At 42.3% G+C, this 20,999-nt stretch overlaps 1 protein-coding gene across 1 annotated transcript; it reads left to right on the top strand.

Annotated features, from left to right (window-relative positions):
* The first annotated feature begins 11,082 nt into the window (after positions 1-11,082).
* On the top strand, positions 11,083-19,426 carry LOC129640859 (rho GTPase-activating protein 20-like). The gene is made up of 5 exons (XM_055565846.1): positions 11,083-11,241; positions 14,635-14,744; positions 15,264-15,444; positions 16,638-16,769; positions 19,412-19,426. Exons 1-5 carry the CDS (start codon positions 11,083-11,085, stop codon positions 19,424-19,426), a joined length of 597 nt encoding a protein of 198 aa, XP_055421821.1.
* The last annotated feature ends 1,573 nt before the right edge of the window (positions 19,427-20,999 follow it).

Below are 20,999 nucleotides of genomic sequence, written 5' to 3'. Positions count from 1 at the left end.
TTTGGCACACAAAGCATAGGCCCTGCTGCACACTCCCAGACTCCCCGAAGTCAAAGCCAGATGACATGGTTGAATGGCATCACCAACTCCATGCACATGAATTTGAACAAGACCCAGGTGTTGGTGATGGACAGGAAAGCCTGGTGTGCAGACCATGGGGTCGCAAAGAGTAGGACGGGACTGAATGGCTGAACTGAAATGGAGTGCTTCCTCCTTCCAAATGTACTGCGAACACTCCATAAGAAGCCTAGTGAAACCCTGATGACCATCATTGGGTACTGTATACCAATTACAAGAAAAAGTATGCGAGGACTGAGACTTTGTACATTATCTTCATACTCTGTCCTCAGTACTCAAGAGAGTGCCTGACACAAACAGCAGCTCAATAAGTCCTGAGACAAGCGAACACTATCAGGATTACAATCATGATAGTTGCCTTAGAAACACTGCCTAAAGAAGATACTATTAAGAGAAGTCAGGCTGTATATTAAGACCAGTGGAAGCAAGTTGTGCCTTTGAACCTGGCAAGGCAATGCAATCATTTCCTCTCAGTCTTGCACAACAGGTTACAACTTCATCTATTTTAATAGGCCCCATTCTACGATAGGAAGCCTTGATCATCAGGATAAAGTTTCCAGGCCTCCTCTTCGGAAGCTGACATTTGCATATTCTATCCCACAGGTGTCAAGTTGCAATGTATCTAAATTTTCAGTTTCCTCTTTGGGTGGATATATTCCATTCTCAGAGTTGTAAGGGTATCATGTAGTTTACGATTGGGGATTGTGATTTATTTCTAACACCGGCTGCTTAAAAGTCTGTAGAACTGAACTTTTATATGATTTTTTTTTTAAAGAGAAAAGGATTGAAGCTATTTCGATACTAGCTTTTTCCCAAAGAGCACACGTACTTCAGGTTTTCTCTTAATATGTGCAGAAGAGCATGTAGGGGTGTCATTTTGTTTGTTTTATTTCAGAACTTCTCTTTCTTGAATTACGAGCAAGCATGTGTCTGAAGGAAACAAACAAAATGGGCATGTGCGTTTCTTTTCAAGAAACTAATAGGATTTAGGATCAGTTATCACCAGACCTTGCCAGTTTGTACTAATGTGTTAACATGTACACAAAGAGTAAGTTCCAGGCGATAGAAGGAGCTTTCGTTTCATTCTCACTTCAGCCCAGACTCTGCTTTTGTGCTTCTAATTTTAGTTGGGTAAAATCCAACCAGTACTTCTGGGTGTGCAAGGCTGTGGTGAATGACAGCCAAGCTCTGTGTGAATCAGTCTGGGTGGCTGTGAAGGAATTGTGGACTGAATTGAATTTTTCCACTAAATATTTTCTTTGCAATTTCTCCATTGAATTTATCCTAAGAATAATATATACTTTTTGATCTATATAAGGACTTTCTTCGAAATATCCAAGGAAGCATAATTACAGACAGTCTGTATGATAAATGGCCTGATGTTATTGATCAAAGGAACGAGCCGGAGAAAACAACGTCGACCCAGAGGTAATGATGCAATAATTACTCAACTCTGAGAAAATACAACCGACATACTCTTAGGAAAATATTAGCTTATAGTTTACCGCTATGTCCTCGAAAATAATGATCAGTATCACGGGGTTTCACTTGATCATGCCCATGGATGCCAGTTTGAAAAGAGATGCATGCCTTATTGGTGACACTGTAATTGCTGTTTTTCTCCTAATCTTATTAACATGGAATGCTTGACCATTTTACACCTTCTGAATACATGAAACTGTTGGAGATGAAATCCACTGGTCTAAAATGAGATGATAAAGAACCAATCCTCCAGTGGTATGATCTTAAATACAAACACATAACTAACCAGAGCAGGTCTTACCTGGTTCAGGAATTAAATTCAGTGAAACATTTTTGTATGCATTCATGCCTGGAAATGTGAGAATAGACTGTGTATATGGTATAAAAAGAAGTACTTTGTTCTCTGTATTCCCACTTACTAAGCGAAATGACTCGCTTATTTATAAGTGTTTTTTCTGTCCTTAGGCATCTAGACCAGCTGCCGAGAGCCAATATCGATTTTCTGCCATATCTTTCAGCAGTTTTACACAACATTGAGCAACATTCCTCATTCAATCAGATGACAGCTTATAATTTATCAGTGTGTATATCCCCAAGCATTCTTTGTGTGTCTAATTCTGGCAGCTTAGAAAACTTCACCAAACAGGTAATGAGATCTCTCATTTTTATGCCTTGCGGAGCAGAGTCCCCATCTTGAACCTGCAGTCTGTAGTATTAACTCTGATGAACCAGTTTTTAAAGTGCATATTTTAATTACACTGCCTTGGAGTGGCAGAGTCCTACTCTGGTTGGGCATGGGAAGGTGTATGATAACTGAGAACAGTTGACTCACTTCCCCTTTGCCATCCCAGAGATTAAACGTTAGAGAGGTAAGAGTAGGATGATATGATAGAAAAGAACCTGGCTTTGGAATCAGAGAGCCAAGGTTCAACTCTCAGCCTAATCCCTGAGGTTGTGCAAGCCTCCAAACTATGATTTCATCATTACCCAATGATGACAACACCCAATACATCTGGTCACTGTCGGCACATCTTGGCGGCCTGGGCAATATGAGCACCTGAGGCTCCACACATACTGGCCGCACTCTGCCACCTGTGGCTCATTCAGGAAAATACTTGGCTGCTATTGTGTCTCAGCCTGAGGATGAGGAAGCTAGTAAAATATTTCAGAACATCCTAACAGAGCCACAACATGCCTAATAAGATCACAGCTCTTCTCCAAGCTCCTCCGGACAGCAAGTGTGAGGCAAGGGAGTGTGCTGAGACAGACAGACATGTTTTCTCTCCAGATGCTTTCTTTCCTCACAAACCCCCCCGGCCCACACAGAGACCTCTGCTACCCAAGTTTTAGACATTTCTTCACTGAAGTGAAATTCACAATTGGTGTTGTATTTGATACTTTATAAATTTTAATAATATGAGCTATATAAATTCTATCTCAATAAAACTAGAAAAAAATTTTATTAAAAATAAATAAAACTGAATAAGAGAACATACATTTTTGTTCCAAATATCCTATGTGGGCTACTTAAAAATCATCTTAGTTTTAAGCATGTTAACCATCATTACAAAATTTTAGCTATTAAACCAGGCTACATAGTATAACTTTAGCCCACTGACTCAAAGAATTTTAAAATTTGAGGCCAAACTACTCTTCAAAGTATCAGTTATGTCTTAGAAAAAGCTGATGTAGATATATATATATATATATTTTTTTTTTTTAGCCAAGTCTGAATTTTTCTCAGATTTCTTTTCCACTTTTTGTTAGAGCCAAGACTCATGGATGAAATGTGATTTACTATTACACCATATGTACAGTAATACCCCGTTTTTTGCCCCTTTGTGTTACAGATTTCTTTCATGCAATTTCTAATTGAAAACTGTCTCAAGATATTTGGAGAAGATATCACTTCTCTCTTCGGAGAGACCTCAGTGAGTTCTGATAACAGTGATATCACTGATATTACCGATAACAGTGAGAAGGTTGCAGGTACGTGAATAATGTAACTGGCTTTGATGCCAAAGACAGCAAGGCTGCCAGGCGTCAATGGGAGATCCTAGAGCCCAAAGCACATTCTAAGGGCAGTAATTACCATCTGCTCCAAGACATGGGAAGTTTCCCACTTGTGAGATCAAAGCAAGGTTAAGACTGTTCTGATTTCAAGAAGCAACTAGTACAGCTTTAGGAGACATCACGATTCGTTGAGCTCAGTTCAGTTGCTCAGTTGTGTCTGACTTTTTGGGACCCCAAGGACTACAGTGACCCCAAGTCCTTGGGGTCGAGGACTGCAGCGTGCCAGGCCTCCCTGTCCATCACCAACTCCCAGAGCATACTCAAACTCATGTCCTTTGACTTGGTGATGCTATCCAACCATCTCATCCTCTCTCATCCCCTTCTCCTCCTGCCTTCAGTCTTTCCCAGCATCAGGGTCTTTTCCAATGAGTCAGTTCTTCACATCAGGTGACCAAAGCATTGGAGTTTCAGCTTCAGCATCAGTTCGATTGCTGTATTTGGGGTGGCCTTTCTGTATTCTGGCAGCTTGTGGCTCCGTTTTATTGTGGAGGTTCCTCACTGTGGGTGGGGTTGTGTGAGTGGCTTTTCAAGGTTTCCTGCTTAGGGAAGCTTGCATCCCTGTTCTGGTGGGTGGAGCTGGACTTCTCTCCAGAGTGCAATGAAGTGTCCAGTAGTGAGTTTTGAGATGTCTATGTGTTTGGTGTGAATTTGGGCAGCCTGTATATTGATGCTCAGGGATATGTTCCTGCGTTGTTGGCGACTTTGTGTTGTATGTCTTGCTCTGGAACTTGTTGGCTCTTGGGTGGTGCTTGGTTTCAGTGTAGGTATGGAGGCTTTTGGATGAGCTCTTATCCATTACTGTTCCCTGGAGTCAGGAGTTCTCTGATGTTCTCAGGTTTTGAACTTAAGCCGCCTGTCTCCGGTTTTCAGTCTTATTTTTAGAGTAGCCTCAAGATTTCTCTATCTGTACAGCACCGATGAGAAAACATCTAGGTTAATGATGAAAAGCTTCTCCACAGTGAGGGACACCCAGAGAGGTTCACCAAGTTAGATGGAGAAGAGAATAAGGAGGAGGGAGATAGAGTTGGCCAGGGGAAGAAGAGGGGGCTCAAGGGGAGAGAGCAAGCTAGACAGTAATCAATTCCATATGTGCTCTCCACAGTCTGGACCCCTCAGAGAGGTTCATGCAGTTACTCAGAAAAGAGGAGGAAGAAGGAGACAGAGGGAACCAGGACAAGAAAAGAGGGAATCAAAAGGAGAGCGACATATCCAGCCAGTAAGCAGTTCCCAAGATGTTCTCCATAGCCCGGAATACACAAAGAGCCTCACAGAGTGGGTAGCGAAGAAAAGGGTGAGGGAGGAGATAGAGGCGACCTGGTGGAGAAAAAGGAGAGTCAAAAGCGGGAGAGAGCAATCAAGGCAGTGGTCAAACTCCCAAGTAAAAATGGGTAGTGAAGATTGGGTTCTTAAACGTACAAAATTGATAAGAAATACAAAAAAACACATCAAAAGTCTACAGTAAATGTTAGAGACTCCCAAATACAGTATTAAAGAAACAAAACAAAGTCACAAAAAATGATAAAATATATATATGAATTTTGCATTAAAAATAAGGTCTTTTTTATTTGAAAGGTAATAGTAGGTTATAAAAATTACAGTTAAAGAAGTAATAGAGGACTTAAAAATTAAAAAAAATTTAATCATAATAGTAAAAATATATCGAGGAATTTCTCTGGAGTTGTTGTGGGCAGTGCGGGGTTAGTTCAGTTTCAGATAGTTCCGTGATCCAGCTTATACTTCTCAAGATCTCTAGGCCACTTCCAATGTAGTCAGTGCTAACTACATGGTTTTAATCTGTTGCACCTGTCTTTTCCAGAGCGGTTCCCTCTGTTTATTTTAACTTCTTCTGTTTGCTGGTCTTTTCAGGGTCTAATTTCCACTCTGACTCATGGGGGGCGAAGGTGGTCACTTATTTAGGCTCACTTATTCAGTGGTGCTGTGGGGACGGAGGAGCACTGCAAACAAATATCCCTGGCGTGTGCTCACAGTGTCCTGGCCGCACTGGGTTTGCCCCTGCTCACGGTGTGTGTGCTTTCCCAGTCTACACTGCTCAGGCTCCAGGTTGCTCTGTGTGCAACTCTCTGAGGCGGGCCCTGGGATGCGTACACTTCCCAGATCTAAACCGTTCAGGTTCAGGTTCCCAGGTACTCCACAAAGGCGCAGACTCTGTCAGGCCTGAGTTTTGTGCCCTTCCCAGGTCCGAGCAGCTCAGGCGACCAGGTGATTAGCGAGCACAGAGCCCCCCAGGTGTAGTGTGTCTTATCACCTCCCCCATCCCAGCCGCTCGATTTGCTGGGTGGCAGCAGGCCTGCACGTCTCAAGTTGGAGGTGTGTCTTCTCTGGGGAGCTGATCTCTGGCTGCGACCATCCCAGCAGATGTCAACCACCCAGAATCCCAACAAGTCTTGGTTAGCAAATGGGAGCCCACTTGCAGTTTTGTAGAGGATGCCTCTCTGGGGCTGAGATTGCCCCTTTCAGGCTCTGGCTGCCCCCGCCTGCCTCCCTGTCTCTGGTGGGAGATGAGTCAGTGCAAAGCCAGCTAGCTCTGCTCTGGTGTTCTCTCAGTCCTCTGTTCTGTGAGTGGGCCAGGAAGTGCCTTAGATTAGGGCTTTTCACAGGATATTTTTTTTCTCTCTCTATGACTATCCCACAACTTGTGTTGCTATCTCACATTAGCTCCCTCAGATTGCCCTCAGGGCACTCAGGCCTGGTCCTTATCCTAAGCAATGCAGCCCGCACCTCCCTGTTCAGGCACCCCGCTTGCTGCTGGAAATTGTGAGTGTCTGGACTAGTTCCCTGCTGGATGTTGATGTTAGGTACGCAATCTGTGGGGTTTCTTTCTTTCTTTCTTTTTCCTCCTGGTTATGTTACCCTCTGAGATTCCAAAACTCCCCACTGACCTGCCAATGAGAGTGTTTCCTAGTGTTTCGAAACTTCTCCTCTTTTAAGACTCCCGTTCCAGGACAGATCTCTGTCCCTACCTCATTTGTCTCTCTTTTTCTCTTGTATATTTTGTCCTACCTCCTTTCAAAGACAATGGGCTGCCCTTCTGGGTGCCTGATGTCCTCTGCCAGCATTCAGAAGTTGTTTTGTGGAATTTGCTCAGCATTCAATGTTCTTTCGATGAATTTGTGGGGAAAAAGTGGTCTTCCTGTTCTATTCCTCTGCCGCCTTAGGACCGCCTCTGAGACTTGAACCCTGGATTCTACCTCCACAGCAAGCTCTCTTTCCATTCTGCTTCAGACCTAGGTTGCAAATGGAACTGGACTGAATGTTTATATGTCTGTTTGTTTTGAAGTCTTTCCTGTTGCAATTATCCCTGCTAGCATTCCAGTATTGTCCCATTGACATTTCTTTCTCTGAATAAAATGTCTTACTAATTTAGCAAGTACTGGGGCCAGAATAGAATTTCTACTTAAAGTATTTGTGTTCTTATCATTGTTATTTTATACCCACAAAGTTACAAAATTTCATTTTTTAACATTCAAACCCTAATTTGAGCATGAAGAAAACCACTAACCTAAATCTTGCCAGGATTCTTTATGAAAGATAAGGTTGTAAAGTTAACCTGTTTAACAGTCCCCGGCAACCCTCTCCAGTATTATTATCCAGCAAGTCCCACGGACAGGAACCCGACAGGCTATAGTCCATGAGGTCGCAAGAGTTGTACATGACTGAACAACTGAGCACCATACTTTTCGTGGCTATAGTATATATTTTTATTGGTCACAGAGCCAACAAGAACTCTAACTCCAACCAGTGTACATTACGAAATGTCCATCTAGGCCAGAAAATGCAAGCATAGGTCTGAATGTCTATTTTGCTTTCCATCTATGCTTATAGGCTAGCTGGCCATATAGCTTTGTACCAACTGATAGAGCTTTCTTCCTAAGAGTATTCTTATTAAAGCTGAACAATGAATGAATACATTTGAAATACATGAATACCTGTGGGTAGTTTAGAAATAAAAGAATCAGGTTAGGAGTAGGGAATCCAGGGTGCATAAAGCAACTCAACCCATATAAACCTGTATCTTTTTAACATTTGTACATATTAATTAGGAGAATCTCTTCCTGAATTTAAGAATGCATTTGCTTTCTTCATTCTCTCCTTTGAAAATGATGGTAGTATGAATGTCAGGGCAGAAAGGGCCTAAGGCAAAGTGATGGCATTCCTTGAGCAATGCACACCTTCTGGAGGCTGCACAATCAAATGGAGAATGGGGGTGGGGTCTGCTTAGGGGGAGGTGACTGATGTCTAGGCTGCCTTAGGCCTTCGGAAGGAGGGAAGTCACCTTTATTAAGGCTGCTATGTGCCATGTCTTGTGCTGGGAGGTACATTATATTATGTAGTCCAGTGAGGTGTAGTAGCGTCATTTATGTTACATTTGAGCAAACTGATGCTCAGAGAGTTTTAGGTAACTCATCCAATTAAGAGGCAGAATAGGAGCCTTCTGGTTCTCTCACCCAGCACCACAAGTGGTTCACTCACTTGAATGGACATGGTGACGCACTCACTATGTCTCCGAAAGACAAGTGGATGGGCATTTTAAAAGATTTGGTTAAATTCTTCTCTTTATTTTTCTACAACAGGGCTCCACTAATTGACTTCTGTAACTGGTTATTTAAGGAAATATTAAGCAGGTTTATTGAGCAAATATCAGGAAAACATTCATAGCTGGGCACGAGACACTTTGAACTCAATTTTTCATTGCTGATCACTCTTATTTGAAAAGCATTCCTTTGACAGGGGCTGTTGGTAGGTAAAATTCACCTCTGCGTTAGCTGAGTAAGGTGTCACACAAAAAATGGCCACCTGTAATCTTACTACATTGTCTGCAATTAATGACTACTTCTCAAGGACCCTAAGGGCTGGAAGTCATCCTTGGAGCTTACTGAGGTGTGTGGCCTCCCAGAGGAGAGGTCCAGAGGCTTACTGATAAGCACTGTCAGGCAGAATGTCTCATGAAAAGCGATTCTTTTTAAGGGAGATAATTGGGCGTGACTGGGTACTCAGAAAGCCAAACAGGTAACTGAAAGAGCAAGGAAACTTCCTACAAATGCGGCTTAATTTGAATATTAAATAACTATGGCCTTTCAAATGAGATCTGAAGCCAGAATCCACTGATAACACTTCACATTAGGAAACCTGTATAACTATAGGTTAAGTACCTCATGACACAGGGCAAAGGGAATAGAGAGCACTCTCTGGGGGAATACTGTCACAGGGAGAGTCAACCGTGAGTCTGATCATGCCTCTAGGTTTAACTACTGGTTTGCAGAATATGGGGAAGAAGAACATGTTAACACCACAAGGATGCAATTAGCCTGCTTCAGAATGAGGGGAATGCTATATAACAAATGATTCAGTTTCTCTATTTCAGCCTCTGCCATGAACATGCTGCTGAATGCAAGTGGTGGAAATCAGGCTAAATAAGCTAAACTACTAGTAGTGAAAATCTCTCTTCTACATTAGTTTCAGATAAGAAGACACTTAGGAAGAGTTCTCTCAAAGAGTGGGCCTTTGGGTGTATATCAAGGACCCGCAAGGACAACCAACACACGTGTCTACCACCCACAAAGCCAAAACAGCTCTTTGGAGCTGCTCTTGAGGATGTATGTGATAATGACACCCTGCCCACCCCAATTCTGGTAGGTCTTATTTTGGTTTCTGTAACCTTCCTGAGAAGGGGAGTTCTGAGAGATCAAGTGTTCTCTTCCAAATCTACTCCCAAATGAAGAAGTCTGACTTTGTCCGATAAGATTCATAACATTACTTGAAAGAATAAGACCTGATTTAGGTACTGCAGAGTCAGAAGGCAACTACAAGATGAAAAGATACTCTCATCCATTCCGCTGATTTCAACAAAGACCCATCTATACCAGCTCAGACCAGTTAATATGGACTCTGTAAGTTAAGGCAATTAGAGAAGGCGAGGTTGAGATAAAGAGTGAGAGCAGTCCTTTACAGATCACCTTTATGAGGCGAGAAGGAGCAGCAGTCAGATTAGTGAGCTGCTGCCCTTACCCAAGGAAAGAGTAAGTATATAGAGGCATGTATATGGAAAGCTCCTGTCTTAAGTGTGGGGGGGGGGGGTGTTCTTCTGCAAGGTTGTACAGAGTAGTTATCGCTTAAACAGCTGCGGCAGGAATTCTGGAGATCAGCCAGAGGCTGGGACCAGCTGGGAGCTGGGCAAAATCCACCCAATGTCCATTTTTTCCTTCGGGTGAAAGAGTACTTGTTTTGCATAGAATGGTGGGGAGATCCTGGAGGCGAGTTTGAACTCCAGGCTATTTGGAGCCGCGTAGCTTTCCTTCAGACCCTGGGTGTAAGAATCTCTGAGAGTCCACCTCATCCTCATATGTCTTCTCGTCTCCTCCCTTGAGGTCCACACTAGTCTCAAGTTTCGTTCAGCTGAGTCTACTCCCCCTTATGATGCAAAATGTCTCACATGGATTAGATATGTAACTCAGGTGTTTCAGCATAAAGTACGTATCCTCTGGCAAAGATGAATCATGTGCTCCTGACAGAATGTGTCAAAAGAGAGTCACAGAGTTTGGACTGTGCTATATCAAATTAGTGTGTTGAACTGTAAGCATTAACTCTTGTTCACTGTCCACTATCTCTGCAAGCACTACACTAGATGCAGGGAATTTTATGGTATATATGAAGAAATTTATCATACTAGCTACGTGCCAGCTACTACCCCAGACCTTGCGTCTTTCACAGAACATTTAGGCAGTAGCCATGACTATCATCACCCCCACTTCATAAATGAAAATCACAAGAGCCTCACCCAAGTATGTGCTATGCCCAAAGTCACACAGTGGATGATTGGCATAACAGATTCCACATTCCTTGAAAAACCTGGCTCCAATATCTGTTACCTCTCTAACTCTGCAGACAGCAGAGGACATGAAAATACAGGAAAAGGAACTAGAAAGGCTGATGAGAGAGGAATGTCATCGGAGAAGGAGGAGGGGCGTATTGAGCCTGATTTTCAGGGGAGGGAATACAGGAAACAGGGATGAATGGGGTGGACAGTCCCTGGAAGGGGAATAGATGAATAGAGCATGACTATGGCAAAAAGATTTCCACACGTAGGGAAGAGCATCTATAATAGGGAATAATGAGAAAGGAGCGGTGAAGGAGGAGAGGGTGAATCTACAAAGGCCCTAAAGCAGAGACGTTTAACACAGTAAATTCACTGAAACGGAAAATCCGATTACACAAGTGTTTAAAATGTTTCAGTGTATGAATGTCAAATCGATTGTTGGGTCGAAAATATATTTAGAGACTCTGGAGAAAAAATTTCAAACTGACTTCGGTGCTGTTCTAGAACTGTACCCTCATATACCACAGCTCTGTCAAAAAAGGGGCACGCGTGTGGTCTGGACTTCTAGGCATGAAATGTCCCACAGTTTTCTTTTCTTTCCTTCCCTATAGGATATGCATTCCTTTATCAATCAGAAACGGCCGTTCACAGAGAGCATCTTTAGAAAATCAGCCAGTATAAAATCATGCAGCGTCCTACAGAAGAAACTAAACTGTGGAGACACAGTGAACTTGAATGATGAACCAGTTCTTGTGATATCGTCGGTCTTAAAGGTAAGGAAAGTTTGAGCATTATCCACACACGGTAAATCTGAAGCTATATGACTGGTCCTTCAGTATGAATGCCCAAGAAACATAATAGGCATAAGAGAGGAAGGATCTGAAAAGTGAAAGACATTTCACAAAGCCAAAACTGAAGGAAGGTACCTCAAATGTTATAAGCCCCATACATTAGATATTTTCCTTTTTCATTGCACATCTTGACTCCAGAACGCTCCATGCAAAAGAATTAACAATATATTTCAAAATACCCACTTACACATTGAGTGTTTACCTAAACAAGCTTTCTGCTTTGGATGACTTCCTCATCACCTTCCTAATGAAGGCCACATTTCCAAAAGAAAATTCATATTAAGCTTTTGGAAACAGTTAACAGAAGCAACTTCCCAGGTGGCTCAGACAGTAAAGAATCCGCCTTCAATGCAGGAAACCTGGGTTCCATCCCTGGGTTGCAAGGATCCCCTGGAACAGGGACTGGCATATGACTCCAGTATTCTTGCCTCGAGAATCCCATGGACAGTGGAGTCTGGTAGGCTATAGTCCATGAGGTGGCACAGAACTGGACACGGCTGAAGCAACTTAGCATGGATGCAGGACAGATGTTTACTCACTATGGTAAACTTGTGTGTTTAGTGTGTGTGTGTTTATGTGTGTGTGTGTGTCTGTCTGTGTGTCTGTGTGTGTTACTCTTCTACTCGCAGCCGACTCTCTGTGATCCCATTGACTGTAGCCCAGCAGAGTCCTCTGTCCATGGAATCCTCCAGGCAAGAATACTAGAGTGGGTTGCCATGCCCTTCTCCAGGGGATCTTCCTGCCAGGGATCGAACCTGCATCTCTTGCATCTCCTGCATTGGCAGGCAGGTTTTTTACCACTAGGTCCACCTGGGAAGCCCATTTGGCTTACAATGAATCAAAAAACCCTTAGTGAGGCCACCAAAATCTCTGATCAGTTCATCATCCTCCCTTCCCCTGTGTCTCAATGCCTTTTACTTGAAAATTAGTGTAGGGATGACTCCACCATTTGTTCCTCCTTTTATCTCCCTTACCATCTTTAATGGGCTTTGTTAACATTTGTAAGTTTAACCCACCAACCAAGGTTACAGTTACACGGTAGCCAGTTTTACTACGTGCCTAATCTTATACATCTTATTTTTAAAGTGAGTGCAACAATCAAAATCTGTTTGGAATTTTGCAAAAGTCAATAGATTTATATAAAAAATGGACTGAGTTTGAAATGATACAGCTAAATCACAAGTGTGTAGTTAAATTTCTACCAGGGCGGTAATACAACAGAAAGAAAAAATTAATCAATCCATCTTGGTGCTTGTTAGCAGCTATGAACAAAAATATATTGATGTAGTAATTACTACAGACAGGTTATTAAAATTATCCTAGAAACTAAATAACTTATGGTGTTTCCTTGTCCCCTATTAATGTTCCCTTGGATGATAATAACAACAGTGCAGATATGGTTTAGAGTTGACCCCTACTACACTGGACCCATAATAATACACACTAGGTATGCAAATAGCAAGTAGAGTGCTACCCTCTCTAAGGTGCACACTTGGAACTGATTTGATTTTTGAGCAAGTGTTACAAGGCTCTTGCCTGTTTCCATGCTATAAGCTAGTAAGACTAGTAAGCTTACAGACTAGTAAGAGGGTGGCTACTTATGGGTACAGGTCTTAGACAGTCCCAAAGTTTTCTCTTCCTAAAGTTGATTGATCTTGGTGGGGAATCAAACCTTGCAACTTTGGCCTTGAGAATACCATATGTCAAAGCATCCATGGAGTTGGTCTAAATCAGAAATGAATATAGAGTCAGAACCACATTGAGTTTTTCATTCAACTGTGTATAAACAGAGGTCCAAAAGCAAATACCCATGGCATATTCTGCATGAGTCATACCCTGGCTTAACCATACTCAGTCTCACCAATGGATTCTACAGCACAGGGTTCAGGAGAGAGAAGAGACACACTCCAAGTGCATGTAGTTTGGCACACAAAGCATAGGCCCTGCTGCACACTCCCAGACTCCCCGAAGTCAAAGCCAGATGACATGGTTGAATGGCATCACCAACTCCATGCACATGAATTTGAACAAGACCCAGGTGTTGGTGATGGACAGGAAAGCCTGGTGTGCAGACCATGGGGTCGCAAAGAGTAGGACGGGACTGAATGGCTGAACTGAAATGGAGTGCTTCCTCCTTCCAAATGTACTGCGGACACTCCATAAGAAGCCTAGTGAAACCCTGATGACCATCATTGGGTACTGTATACCAATTACAAGAAAAAGTATGCGAGGACTGAGACTTTGTACATTATCTTCATACTCTGTCCTCAGTACTCAAGAGAGTGCCTGACACAAACAGCAGCTCAATAAGTCCTGAGACAAGCGAACACTATCAGGATTACAATCATGATAGTTGCCTTAGAAACACTGCCTAAAGAAGATACTATTAAGAGAAGTCAGGCTGTATATTAAGACCAGTGGAAGCAAGTTGTGCCTTTGAACCTGGCAAGGCAATGCAATCATTTCCTCTCAGTCTTGCACAACAGGTTACAACTTCATCTATTTTAATAGGCCCCATTCTACGATAGGAAGCCTTGATCATCAGGATAAAGTTTCCAGGCCTCCTCTTCGGAAGCTGACATTTGCATATTCTATCCCACAGGTGTCAAGTTGCAATGTATCTAAATTTTCAGTTTCCTCTTTGGGTGGATATATTCCATTCTCAGAGTTGTAAGGGTATGTAGTTTACGATTGGGGATTTTGATTTATTTCTAACACCGGCTGCTTAAAAGTCTGTAGAACTGAACTTTTATATGATTTTTTTTTTTAAAGAGAAAAGGATTGAAGCTATTTCGATACTAGCTTTTTCCCAAAGAGCACACGTACTTCAGGTTTTCTCTTAATATGTGCAGAAGAGCATGTAGGGGTGTCATTTTGTTTGTTTTATTTCAGAACTTCTCTTTCTTGAATTACGAGCAAGCATGTGTCTGAAGGAAACAAACAAAATGGGCATGTGCGTTTCTTTTCAAGAAACTAATAGGATTTAGGATCAGTTATCACCAGACCTTGCCAGTTTGTACTAATGTGTTAACATGTACACAAAGAGTAAGTTCCAGGCGATAGAAGGAGCTTTCGTTTCATTCTCACTTCAGCCCAGACTCTGCTTTTGTGCTTCTAATTTTAGTTGGGTAAAATCCAACCAGTACTTCTGGGTGTGCAAGGCTGTGGTGAATGACAGCCAAGCTCTGTGTGAATCAGTCTGGGTGGCTGTGAAGGAATTGTGGACTGAATTGAATTTTTCCACTAAATATTTTCTTTGCAATTTCTCCATTGAATTTATCCTAAGAATAATATATACTTTTTGATCTATATAAGGACTTTCTTCGAAATATCCAAGGAAGCATAATTACAGACAGTCTGTATGATAAATGGCCTGATGTTATTGATCAAAGGAACGAGCCGGAGAAAACAACGTCGACCCAGAGGTAATGATGCAATAATTACTCAACTCTGAGAAAATACAACCGACATACTCTTAGGAAAATATTAGCTTATAGTTTACCGCTATGTCCTCGAAAATAATGATCAGTATCACGGGGTTTCACTTGATCATGCCCATGGATGCCAGTTTGAAAAGAGATGCATGCCTTATTGGTGACACTGTAATTGCTGTTTTTCTCCTAATCTTATTAACATGGAATGCTTGACCATTTTACACCTTCTGAATACATGAAACTGTTGGAGATGAAATCCACTGGTCTAAAATGAGATGATAAAGAACCAATCCTCCAGTGGTATGATCTTAAATACAAACACATAACTAACCAGAGCAGGTCTTACCTGGTTCAGGAATTAAATTCAGTGAAACATTTTTGTATGCATTCATGCCTGGAAATGTGAGAATAGACTGTGTATATGGTATAAAAAGAAGTACTTTGTTCTCTGTATTCCCACTTACTAAGCGAAATGACTCGCTTATTTATAAGTGTTTTTTCTGTCCTTAGGCATCTAGACCAGCTGCCGAGAGCCAATGTAATTTTCATGCGATATCTTTTTGGATGTTTACACAACATTGAGCAACATTCCTCATCCAATCAGATGACAGCTTATAATTTATCATTGTGTATATCCCCAAGCATTCTTTGTCTGTCTAATTCTGGCAGCTCAGAAAACTTCACCAAACAGGTAACGAGATCTCTCATTTTTATGCCTTGCGGAGCAGAGTCCCCATCTTGAACCTGCAGTCTGTAGTATTAACTCTGATGAACCAGGTTTTAAAGTGCACATTTTAATTACACTGCCTTGGAGTGGCAGAGTCCTACTCTGGTTGGGCATGGGAAGGTTTATTATAACTGAGAACAGTTGACTCACTTCCCCTTTGCCACCCAAGAGATTAAACGATAGAGAGGTAAGAGTAGGATGATATGATAGAAAAAACGTGGCTTTGGAATCGGAAAGCCAAGGTTCAACTCTCAGCCTAATCACTGAGGGTGTACAAGCCTCCAAACTATGATTTCATCATTACCCAATGATGACAACACCCAATACATCTGGTCACTGTCAGCACATCTTGGCGGCCTGGGCAATATGAGCACCTGAGGCTCCACACATACTGGCCGCACTCTGCCAGCTGTGGCTCATTCAGGAAAATACTTGGCTGCTATTGTGTCTCTGCCTGAGGATGAGGAAGCTAGTAAAATATTTCAGAACATCCTAACAGAGCCACAACATGCCTAACAAGATCACAGCACTTCTCCAAGCTCCCCCAGACAGCAAGTGTGAGGCAAGGGAATGTGCTAAGACAGACAGACATGTTTTCTCTCCAGATGCTTTCTTTCCTCACAAACCCCCCCGGCCCACACAGAGACCTCTGCTACCCAAGTTTCAGGCATTACTTCACTGAAGTGAAATTCACAACTGGTGTTGTATTCGATACTTTATAAATTTTAATAATATGAGATATATAAAATCTATCTCAATAAAACTAGAAAAAATTTTTATTAAAAATAAATAAAACTGAATAAGAGAACATACATTTTTGTTCCAAATATCCTATGTGAGCTACTTAAAAATCATCCTAGTTTTAAGCATGTTAACCATCATTACAAAATTTTAGCTATTAAACCAGGCTACATAGTATAACTTTAGCCCACTGACTCAAAGAATTTTAAAATTTGAGGCCAAACTACTCTTCAAAGTATCAGTTATGTCTTAGAAAAAGCTGATGTATATATATTTATATAGTTTTTAGCCAAGTCTGAATTTTTCTCAGATTTCTTTTGCACTTTTTGTTAGAGCCAAGACTCATGGATGAAATGTGATTTACTATTACACCATATGTACAGTAATACCCCGTTTTTTGCCCCTTTGTGTTACAGATTTCTTTCATGCAATTTCTAATTGAAAACTGTCTCAAGATATTTGGAGAAGATATCACTTCTCTCTTCGGAGAGATCTCAGTGAGTTCTGATAACAGTGATATCACTGATATTACCGATAACGGTGAGAAGGTTGCAGGTACGTGAATAATGTAACTGGCTTTGATGCCAAAGACAGCAAGGCTGCCAGGCGTCAGTGGGAGATCCTAGAGCCCAAAGCACATTCTAAGGGCAGTAATTACCATCTGCTCCAAGACATGGGAAGTTTCCCACTTGTGAGATCAAAGCAAGGTTAAGACTGTTCTGATTTCAAGAAGCAACTAGTACAGCTTTAGGAGACATCATGATTCATTGAGTTCAGTTCAGTTGCTCAGTCGTGTCGGACTCTTTGGGACCCCAAGTACTACAGTGACCCCAAATCGTTGGGGTCGAGGACTGCAGCGCGCCAGGCCTCCCTGTCCATCACCAACTCCCAGAGCTTACTCAAACTCATGTCCTTTGAATTGGTGATGCCATCCAACCATCTCATCCTCTCTCGTCCCCTTCTCCTCCTGCCTTCAATCTTTCCTAGCATCAGGGTCTTTTCCACTGAGTCAGTTCTTTATATCAGGTGACCAAAACATTGGAGTTTCAGCTTCAGCATCAGTTTGATTCCTGTGTTTGGGGTGGCCTTTCTGTATTCTGGCAGCTTGTGATTCCTCTTTCTTGTGGATGTTCCTCACTGTGGGTCAGTTGTGCGGGTGTCTTTTCAAGGTTTCCTGCTTAGGGAAGCTTGTGTCCCTGTTCTGGTGGGTGGAGCTGGACTTCTCTCCGGAGTGCAATGAAGTGTCCAGTAGTGAGTTTTGAAATGTCTACGGGTTTGGTGTGAATTTGGGCAGCCTGTATATTGATGCTCAGGGCTATGTTCCTGCGCTGCTGGAGAATTAGCCTGGTATGTCTTGCTCTGGAACTTGTTGGCTCTTGGGTGGTGCTTGATGAGCTCTTATCCATTAATGTTCCCTGGAGTCAGGAGTTCTCTGGTGTTCTCAAGTTTTGGACTAAGCCTCCTGCCTCTGGTTTTCAATCTTATTCTTACAGTTGCCTCAAGACTTCTCTCTCTGAACAGCTCCAATAATATAACATCTAGGTCAAGGATGAAAAGCTTCTCCACAGTGAGGGACACCAAGATAGTTTCACCAAATTAGATGGAGAAGAGAAGAGGGAGGAGGAAGATAGAGTTGACCAGGAGAAGAAGAGTGGGAATCAGACGGGTAGAGAGCAAGCTAGCCAGTAATCAATTTCCTCTATGCTCTACACAGTCTGGACTCCTCAGAGAGGCTCATGCAGTTACACAGAGAAGAGAAGGAAGAAGGAGACAGAGGTTACCAGGACAAGAATAGAGGTAATCAAAAGGAGAGAGACAGATCCAGCCAGTAATCAGTTCCCAAAGTGTTCTCCACAGCCTTGAACACACAAAGAGATTCACAGACTTGGGTATGGAAGAGAAGGGTGAGGCAGGAGATAGAGGCGACCTGGTGGAGAAAAAGGAGAGTCAAAAGGGGGAGAGAGCAATCAAGGCAGTGATCAAACTCCCAAGTAAAAATGGGTAGTGAAGATTGGGTTCTTAAACCTACAAAATTGATAACAAATACCAAAAAGCACACATTAAAAGTCTACAGTAAAGGTTAGAGTCTCCCAAATACAATATTAAAAGAACAAAATAAAGTCACAAAAAATGATAAAATATATATATATGAAGTTTGCATTAAAAATAGGGTCTTTTTTCCTGAAAGGTAATAGTAGGTTATAAAAATTAAAATTAAAGAAGTAATAGTGGATTTAAAAATTAAAAAAAAAAATTTTAATGATAATTATAAACATATTCCTAGGAATTTCTCTGGAGTTGTTTTCGGCAGTGTGGGGTTAGTTCAGTTTCAGATAGTTCCGTGATCCAGCTTATACTTCTCAAGATCTCTAGGCCACTTCCAATGTAGTCAGTGCTAACTACAAAGTTTTAATCTGTTGCACCTGTCTTTTGCAGAGCGGATCCCTCTGTTTATTTTAACATCTTCTGTTTGCTGGTTTCTTCAGTGTCTAATTTCCACCCTGACTGATGGGGGCAAAGGTGGTCACTTATTTAGGCTCACTTATTCAGTGGTGCTGTGGGGATGGAGGAGCACTGCAAACAAATATCCCTGGTGTGTGCTCACAGTGTCCTGGCCGCACTGGGTTTGCCCCCGCTCACGGTGTGTGTGCTTTCCCAGTCTACACTGCTCAGGCTCCAGTTTGCTCTGCCTGCAACTGTCTGAGGTGGGCCCTGGGTTGCGTGTACTTCCCAGGTCTAAGAGGTTCAGGTTCAGGTTCAGGTTCTCAGGTACTCCACAAAGGCGCAGACTCAGTCAGACCTGCATTTTGTGCCCTTCCGAGGTCCGAGCAGCTCAGGCGACGAGGTACTTGACAAGCACAGTCAGCCGCAGGTGTGGTGTGTCTTATCAGCTCTCTAATCCCAGCTGCTCAGATTCCTGGGTAGCAGCAGGCATGCCCATCTCAGGTGGGCCATGTCTCTCTGTTGGGGAGCTGATCTCTGGCTGTGACCCTCCCAGCGGATGTCAACCGCCCAGAATCCCAAGAAGTATTGGTTAGCAAATGGGAGCCTGCTTGCAGTTTTGTAGAGGATGCCTCTCTGAGGCTGAGATTGCCCCTTTTTGGCTCTGGCTGCCCCTGGCTGCCACCCTGTCTCCAGCGGGGGATGAGCCAGTTGACAGCCAGCTAGCTCTTCTCCCGTATTCTCTCAGTTCTCTGCCCTGTGAGTGGGCCAGGAAGTGCCTTAGATTAGGGCTTTTCACAGGATGGTTTTCTCTCTTTTTTCTCTCTCTCTCTGGCTATCCCACAATTTGGGTTGCTATTTCACATTAGCTCCCTCAGATTGCCCTCAGGGCAATCAGGCCTGGTCCTTACCCTAAGCAATGCAGCCCGCACCTCCCTGTTCAGGCCCCCCGCTTGCTGGTGGCAATTGTGAGTGTCTGGACTAGTTCCCTGCTGGAAGTTGATGTTAGGCACGCAATCTGTGGGTTTCTTTCTTTCTTTTTCCTCCCCGTTATGTTACCCTCTGATATTCCAAAATTCCCCACTGGCCTGCCAATGGGAGTGTTTCTTAGTGTTTGGAAACTTCTCTTTTAAGACTCCCGTCCCAGGACAGATCTCTGTCCCTACCCTCATTTGTCTGTCTTTTTCTCTTTTATATTTTTTCCTACCTGCTTTTAAGACAACGCGCTGCCTTTCTGGGTCCCTGATGTCCTCTTCAAGCATTCAGAAGTTGTTTTGTGGAATTTGCTCAGCATTCTATATTCTTTCGATGAACTTGTGTGGAGAAAGTGGTGTTTCTGTCCTATTCTTCCGCCACCTTAGGACCACCCCTGAGACTTGAACTCTCCATTGTACTTTCACAGCAAGCTCACTTTCCATTCTGCTTCAGACCTAGGTTGCAAATGGAACTGGACCGAATGTTTATATGTCCTTTTGTTTTTAAATCTTTCCTCTTGCAATTATCCTTGCTACCATTCCAGTATTGTCCCATTGACATTTCTTTCTCTGAATAAAATGTCTTACCAATTTAGGAAGTACTGGGGCCAGAATAGAATTTCTAATTAAAGTATTTGTATTCTTATAATTGTTATTCTATACCCACAAAATTTCAAAATTTCATTTTTTAACATTCAAAGCCTACTTTGAGTATGAGGAAACACTGACCTAAATCTTTCCAGGATTGTTTAAGAAGGATGAGGTTATAAAGTTAAACTGTTTAACAGTCCATGGCAACCCACTCCAGTATTATTATCCAGGGAAACCTTGGACAGCAGCTGAGAGGCTATAGTCCATGGGGTCTCAAGAGTTGGACATGACTGAACAACTGAGCACCATACTTTTCGTGGCTATAGTATATAGTTTTATTGGTCACAGAGCCAACAAGAACTCTAACACCAACCAATGTACATTGCGACAGGTCCATCTGGGCCTGAAAATAAAAGCATAGGCCTTAATGTCTATTTTGCTTTCCATCTATGCTTATAGGCTAGCTGGACATATAGCTTTGTACCAACTGATAGAGATTTCTTCCTAAGAGTATTCTTTTTAAAGCTGAACAATGAATGAATACATTTGAAATACATGAATACCTGTGGGTACTGTAGAAATAAAAGAATCAGGTTAAGAGTAGGGAAACCAGGGTGCATAAAGAAACTCAACCCATATAAACATGTATCTTTTTAACATTTGTACATGTTAATTAGGAGAATCTCTTCCTGAATTTAAGAATGCATTTGCTTTCTTCATTCTCTCCTTTTAAAATGATGGTGGTATGAATGTCAGGGCAGGAAGAGCCTA

Source organism: Bubalus kerabau, unplaced genomic scaffold (genome assembly GCF_029407905.1).
Source record: "Bubalus kerabau isolate K-KA32 ecotype Philippines breed swamp buffalo unplaced genomic scaffold, PCC_UOA_SB_1v2 scaffold_50, whole genome shotgun sequence".
NCBI lineage: Eukaryota > Metazoa > Chordata > Mammalia > Artiodactyla > Bovidae > Bubalus > Bubalus kerabau.
This window is presented reverse-complemented; position numbering and strand designations above follow the sequence as displayed.

Bases quoted from the DNA above. Each gene is read 5' to 3' on its own strand.
- LOC129640859 (XM_055565846.1), top strand. From the start codon at position 11,083: ATGCATTCCTTTATCAATCAGAAACGGCCGTTCACAGAGAGCATCTTT. The intron at 11,242-14,634 runs GTAAGGAAAGTT...GATCTATATAAG, and splicing joins TGATATCGTCGGTCTTAAAG to GACTTTCTTCGAAATATCCA. The intron at 14,745-15,263 runs GTAATGATGCAA...TTCTGTCCTTAG, and splicing joins AAAACAACGTCGACCCAGAG to GCATCTAGACCAGCTGCCGA.